This window comes from Diorhabda carinulata, chromosome 5 (assembly GCF_026250575.1).
Source record: "Diorhabda carinulata isolate Delta chromosome 5, icDioCari1.1, whole genome shotgun sequence".
Taxonomy (NCBI): domain Eukaryota; kingdom Metazoa; phylum Arthropoda; class Insecta; order Coleoptera; family Chrysomelidae; genus Diorhabda; species Diorhabda carinulata.
Window position 1 is genome coordinate 61490 of NC_079464.1, and position 7501 is coordinate 68990.

Consider the following 7501-nt stretch of genomic DNA (forward strand, 5'->3'; position numbering starts at 1 on the left):
AAATCAACGTCGTGGCAGGATTCAGTCCATCATTAAGGGAATAATCAATCAAAGTCCTTTCTGGTCTTGTCTTGTCTTTTAAGAAGACACTTTTTCGATTCATCCTCCGGCAGGTTTTGGGGCTTTTTCTTACTTTGTTTGAAACCAGAAACGGCGTGATTTAGGGTAACTTTTCGACCCCGAGATACACGCACCACTTCTAGTTTTCTGCCATAATTGAATTAAAGACAGCGACGTACACAGAGCTTTCCAGAAATCCAAAACCAGATTTCAAATTTAGAATATGAAGCGATTAACACACAGTTAATAGGAAAATAGATTTCTGCTCGTTCATTGACGTTGCCGAGGCACAAAGCATATACGAGGCGTGGTAACTGAATTACATCAAATCCGTTGTGGCTCTAAAATAGATATCAACTAGCCGGTTAGTCTGTGGTGTCTCTTTACGCTCGAAAACACATCAAAAGACATCACCTGTGTATTTATACTAATGTATCGATTTACAACCCCAAGGATAGAGCTTCTGATGCGTGTTTCGATTTGGGGTTTCATCATTCACGTTATCGTAGATCAGTTATTGGTTAAAATAATGTCTAACATTTCGCAATCAAATTTATGTAGATTGTTATAAGCAAAAAATGGAATATTTCTCAATGGAAATTCAAAAATAGACTTGGGGAAACGATATACGTAGAAAGAGTTTTTTTTTCAGTGGTCGCTCGTTTTGTACTTTCTGCACAAATGGTTGACTGACTCGGTCGAAAAATGCTTTTTGAAGAAGAAAATAATACCTAAGAAGAACCCAATGGAAAAATTAAAATTCTTAAAAAGTGTTAAGCGGTTGCTTGTAATCTATTTTAACAATGCAACTGCTTGGATATATATTTCTAAAATAATAGAGAATTGTTAAAAATCTTTCAGCCTTCTGAATGCTGTTTATATGGTGATTTTCATGATGAAATTATCGGTAACTTCGAAGTTTTTATGGAATCTGCAATTGCTACTGAAATTTCGAAATCTTCTAGTTTTATATGGCGGTTTACGTGCTAAAATTAATGGTAACTTCGAAATTTTTATAAAATCTGCAATTGTTACTGAAATTTCAGAATCTTTCAGCTTGATATGGTGGTTTACGTGCTGAAATTAATGGTTTTCAAAAAAATTGCAATTGCTACAGAAATTACGAAATCTTTCAGGTATATATAGTGGTTTAGTGCTGAAATTAATGGTAACTTTGATTTTTTTATAGAATCTGCAATTGCTACTGAAATTTCGAAATCGTCTAGTTTTATATGGTGTTTTACGTGCTGAAATTGATGGTAACTTCGAGGTTTTAGTAAATCTGCCACTAAATTTGAAATTTCGAAATCTTTCAGCTTTATATGGTGATTTTCGTGATGAAATTATCGGTAACTTTGAAGTTTTTATAGAATCTACAATTGCTACTGAAATTGCGATATCTTCTAGTTTTATATGGTGGTTTACGTGCTGAAATTGATGGTAACTTCGAAATTTTTATGAAATCTGCAATTGTTACTGAAATTTTAGAAGCTTTCAGCTTGATATGGTGGTTTACGTGATGAAATACATGGTAACTTCAAGGTTTTTATAAAATTCGCAATTGCTACTGAAATTACGAAATCTTTCAGGTATATATAGTGGTTTTCGTGCTGAAATTAATGGTAACTTCAAGGTTTTTATCAAATTTGCAATTGTTACTGAAATTTCAGAATCTTTCAGCTTGATATGGTGGTTTACGTGCTGAAATTAATGGTAACTTCAAGGTTTTTATAAAATTCGCAATTGCTACTGAAATTACGAAATCTTTCAGATATATATAGTGGTTTTCGTGCTGAAATTAATGGTAACTTCGAGGTTTGTATAAAGTCTGTCCCTACAATTGAAATTTCGAAATCTTTTAACTTTATATGGTGATTTTCGTGATGAAATTATCGGTAACTTCGAAGTTTTTATAGAATCTGCAATTGCTACTGAAATTTCTTTTCAATGGTGGTTAGATGGTTATTGAAAAACCTTACTCTAATCACGATTTCCAGTTTTTTTTTTTGAAATATTTCTGTTAACAATAACGAAGAAAACGAAGTGACTGCAGAAGATCAATTAACGATCATTAACGAGAATATTCAGATGGTTGAATATTTAACTAAAGAAAATTGTTTTGATTTATCCACAATCGAAAAAAGTTTATTGAATCAGACGAATTTGTCCAAAATGACTACGATGTCGAAAATGAATTTGTTCTAGAAGATTTTCGGTCACCAAATAAATTATCCAGACGATTAGACTTTAAAAAAATGATCAAGCTGCTATTGATCTCTGTCTTTAAACAAATAATTGTTGATAATCGTATTGTGGTTTAAAGAACATAGACAAATGATGGTTATAAGCGACCAAACTACATTTTTTGCTCACATAGATCCTTTGTAAGTCATCATCGATTACTAAAGGTCGTTGTGGAGTCCTCTACTTCATCATCGGTGTAAATAAGAGATGAAATTTTTAATTATGTGGATTATAGTTAGTATGTGAATTCATAAACATAAAAGCATTGTCGTATTCCCATTTGCGATATTGCTTAATACTCTCACTGTATTACTGAATTCATGTATTCAGAAATCATTTTTCCCATTCTCATATTTCGTTTATTCAACATTAAAGTTTCTAAAACATTTTTAATATATAAGAAAAAATATCTAGTGACCCAATTCTATTAGTTTCTTCATAATGCGGCTTCAAAGTAGTTTCAGTTAACTTTGTAGATTAATTTTTAATTTAACTTTTACCACGTCGAAAGTAATATAAAGTATTAATCATTTTCAGATGTGTAAACGAAAGTTTCAAATTATTTTCAGCTTGTTTGATATGAATAAATATTTGAAACATCGTTTTTTTTTTATAAAAATATTTGTAAAATTTCTTCCTAATCACGTATAGGAAGTTTTCAAGGGATGCAGTTGAATTAGTTTAATCATAGATAAATCTTGTCTTACGGTTTAATTAAATTTCATTTTACAAACTGTTGAATGAAAGTATCTAAAATTTTATTTACCTGTTGTTTACAATGGATTTATGATCGTTCATACGTTTAAAAAAATGAAATGAAAAATTCTACTCCAATCTTCGATTTAGAACATCAACAAATATCGAAACAGTCCTAAATAAACAAAAATGGAGTAGATATAAATAGATGACTGGAACGATCTCGTTCTAAATCAATCATTTTAATTTCGAAAACAGGATATTGGGGTTTAAATTGATAAGCAAACAAAACAAACATTTACATGACGAGGTGATTGATATACAAAAGCCGACGACATCATTAGAATAATCATTAAGGTCTGTAAATCTTCTATGTTCCGAAAGCAAGTTAAAAGCCTCCAGATACCATAAACAACATGCCAACTGCTCTTGGAGAAAATTTTGCGAACTAAGTTCCACCAGAACTATATTTTTCTGTTGAACAGCAACGGAGACGATTCTACAAATTACAGAAGATCAATTAATAGAAGCATTGAACAGAGTAGAAAACGACAAGACTCCTGGTCTTGGTGGAATTCCCTGCCACCTGGAAGCAGCAGAAACTGGAAGAACCATGGACATATTACAGAGGCAGGAACCAGGAAGGAAGATCGGTTCAGTATAGAGGACTAGCAATTTGAGAATTACCAGTGAATACCGCATAACATTCGCGGATGCAGAAACGATCTATTTCACTAAGCGAAGAATATTTTAGAAGAGAAGAGATTGATGGATAGATAGATGAATAGACAGATAACCAGATAAACAGATAAACAGATAAACAGCTAGACAGCTTGACAGCTAGACAGCTAGACAGCTAGACAACTACCGTTAGATAGATAGATAGATTTATAGACAGATAAATAGATCAACTGATAGACTCCCTCAGGGGGTCGCACTGCGACTACGGGTCTGGCAAGCCCGAGGCACCCTAGCTAAGCTTCTCACCTCACTCCCAAGGTGGGATCCTTTCCAAACCCACAAAATCCTTCCTCCCCGACGCTATTAGTTTTACGAGGGCTAGGGGCGTCCCTATTCTTCCCTATTTTTTCCCTACTGGAAGGACCAACAATTATGACGACACGGCCATGAACAAGGACACGGGGCAGCCCCCCAAAAATAAGCAAATGGAAATGGAACAAAAGAAAGAAGAAGAGACTACGGTGCAGGGAGTCGGATCCCCAGTACCGGTCGGTGTCGGGAGTGATCGAGCAGGCTCCCCCCGACCGTCAGCAAACTACTGCCCAGGTACCCCGGTGGACAACCAGGCCGGGATACTCAGTAACAGGACTGGTGAAACTACAACGAGCAAGACCAGAGAGATTGAAATCAATCCTGATGAAAGCAACCCGTTCATTAGGAGAGAAAGTATTAGGAGAACACCACCGCGAGCTAGAACATTCTCACTCCCGGAAATTGCGTGTTTAGAAGACAACCCGACAAAGAGGAAACGTATCGAAGACCCACCAAGCAAACCATTGGTTCCCAAAGACAAAACTTTTATCTTCCAGATTGCGCTGGAAGATATATGCAAACAAGTGAAGAAGCTTGAAGAAACTCTCAAGGAAGCATACAAACCAAAGAGAGAGATCACCGAGATAAGCAGCAGGCTCTCCTTAAACGTGGCCAAACTTCAGTCTAGACCACTCAAGACTGGATAGAAGAGACAACAGCAAACACAACAAAATCAACCAAACAAGTCGACCTACTTGCCGAAAATAAAAATCTGCGCAAGCAAATCCAAAACCTCCAAGACCAGCAAAAGCCTGAATCCAAAGAAGATGCTGTGAAATGCAAACAATGCCATGAAGCCCAAACGCGCCAACAAAAACTAGTGCAATACAAGAAGTATGAGACATTTGCAAGTTTCCAATCCATCACGGAAGAGGACTGGAGCGACTCAATATTTCCGCAGCCACACGTACAAAAAGGGCATATCTGGGATGCACCCCACGACTCGGAAACGATTCTGCCATGTTCTAGGGAACTTGAGTCCAGCTACAGAGAAGTCGGCAGAGCTATCGCGAAATATGGCGGCAAGGACGGACTGAAACGCCAAAATAAAACTGAGGGAGAAGCAGCTATGATGGCCTACTCGTTAGGATTTCCCGACGATAAAGGAAACTTAAACGCTTCTACGAGATGGATATACTACCCCATCGTACATTCCCGAGCCACAAGATGTGACTCGGACGACGAATGTCTATTCCAATCACTGAGTGCTGTTAAGAATCATATGTTAGCACACAAAAAGAAGAAGCTGGCCATACCCGAAATGGAAGATGTCACGGGTCTTATAATCACCCGTATGCTAACGTATTTGTTCGCTGCTACCCCAGTACAGCTATTAATCTGTAGGCCTGGCAGTGAAACGCCGTCAGTAACGCATGGTAGGAGTCTAACAGCTCCAAAATTTAACACCCAAGATGCAATAATAATAAAAACGGAAGGAAAGTCCTACGCAGACAGTTAAAGCTGCAGTGGACCCCGGCGGGCTCGGTGTAGAGGTAAGAGATCTAAGGAAAACCAGAAATGCTGACAATAAACAATGGATCAGATAAAGCTGAAATACTAAAGAAGGAGCTCAGTGATAAGGTGCCGGACGCAAAGACCTCCCTGTTCACCAATGAGAGCGTGCTGCACTCCAAAGGTATGGAGGGAGATGTGACTGAAGATGTAATAAAGGATGCAATCCTTAAAAAGACTGGTATAGGATCCGGAAATTTCGAAGTCAGGGCTCTTCGCCCCGCATATAACTATAGAAAAAACGCCTCTGTTATAATGAACTCTGCAGCAGATGCAGAAAAACTAATCCAGATGAAGGTGATCAAAGTGGGCTGGACAAACTGCAGAATCAGCGAAAGAATACATGAAGACCGATGTTTTAGATGTTGGGGCATTGGCCATGTAAGGGCAGAGTTCAAAGGACCAGATAGAGAGAAGTTGTGCCTAAAGTGTGGTAAAGAGGGGCACAAAATTACAGGCTGCAAGAACAATGCCTTCTGCGTATTTTGCAAAATATCAGGTCACCAGTCATCAAAATGACGAAGAAACAAACAGAACAATAAAGGTCCTCCAGATCAACTGTAATAGGAGCCGCCCGGCTGTGGACATGGCAGTAAGCGTGGCGAAAATCATTGGTGCTGGTATCTTGATTATAAGTGAGCCAAACCTTAACTTCATTAGGAATAGAAAGGACTGGGTAATTGGGGATGACCTCACAACAGCTATTAAAGTAAACAATTGTGATATTAGTATTAAGAGTCAAGGATATGGAGCGGGTTTCACCTATGTAACAATAACGGACGATATAACAATATATAGTTGTTACATGTCAGGAAATGATGAAGATCAAACCCTGGAAGAGACCTTGAATGCAATAGGCAGGCTGGTCAGAGAGAAAAACCAAAAGGCGGTCATAGGAGGTGATTTTAATGCCAAGTCTCCACAATGGGGCATGAGCTACTCCGACAGAAGACGGCACATTGTAACCGAATGGATTGCTACAAATGACTTTACAGTACTCAACAAAGGGGAAGCTCCAACCTTCGAGAGGAGGGGATATGGCTCCATCCTTGACCTTACCCTAGCGACAGGAAATGTGTCATCATGTATTGCAAACTGGAAGGTATTAGATGAGGAATCGTTAAGTGACCATAATTACATCAGCTTCGACATTAAAGAAACGATGCGAATGCCAGCAAAACCCAGAAGCGACAGAGGCTGGAAGGTGAACAATTTGGACATACAACACTTAAAACGAGTAATCTCCGAGGAGGAAAGATTTAAGTCCATGGCTTCTGCCAGTGATCTTTCAGAGAACCTAAAAGTCGTATGTAACAAAGTGTTGCAGAAGAAAAAGCATTCCTCACAAAAACCTCCAGCTTACTGGTGGAATCAAGAAATAGCTGAGCTTCGTAGGCAATGTATGAGGAAAAGGAGGCTATACACCAGAAACCGCAGAAGAAACTCTCCAGAAGAAAATGAAGTTCTTTGGACAGAATACCAGGAAAGTAAGAAATTGCTAAAACGCATAATCAAGCAATCCAAAAGAAAGTGCTGGAAAGAACTATGTGAGAGAGTGGACAGTGACATCTGGGGAGACGGATATAAGATTGCCATGAGAGGCATATCCGGCTTTCCCTCCAGACTTAGCCTGACCATGGACACCATAGAGCAAGTAGTTAAGCACTTGTTCCCGGTACACCAAGACGTGATTTTTAACTGTGATAATAATAATAGGATTTTAAGCTTTAGCGTTAGTGAACTACAGGTAGCAAGCAGAAAGCTGAAAAGCGGTAAGGCACCAGGACCGGGCAATATACCGCCTGAAGTATTGAAGGCAGCTATCGAAGCAAATCCGGACCGCTTCCTAACAGTGTATAACACTTTAGCAAACTCTGCACTCTGCAGACTTCCCAGAAAAATGGAAAGAAGCGAGACTGGTACTGCTACGTAAAGG

General features: G+C 38.3%; 1 protein-coding gene across 1 annotated transcript; it reads left to right on the top strand.

Moving 5' to 3' along the window:
- The first annotated feature begins 6151 nt into the window (after window positions 1-6151).
- On the top strand, window positions 6152-7498 carry LOC130894130 (uncharacterized). The gene has a single exon (XM_057800727.1). The coding sequence runs from the start codon at window positions 6152-6154 to the stop codon at window positions 7496-7498; it is 1347 nt and encodes a 448-aa protein (XP_057656710.1).
- Window positions 7499-7501: the final 3 nt, after the last annotated feature.

What these genes read in the sequence shown, in the direction of transcription:
- LOC130894130 (XM_057800727.1), top strand. Translation starts at nt 6,152, where the DNA reads ATGGCAGTAAGCGTGGCGAAAATCATTGGTGCTGGTATCTTGATTATA.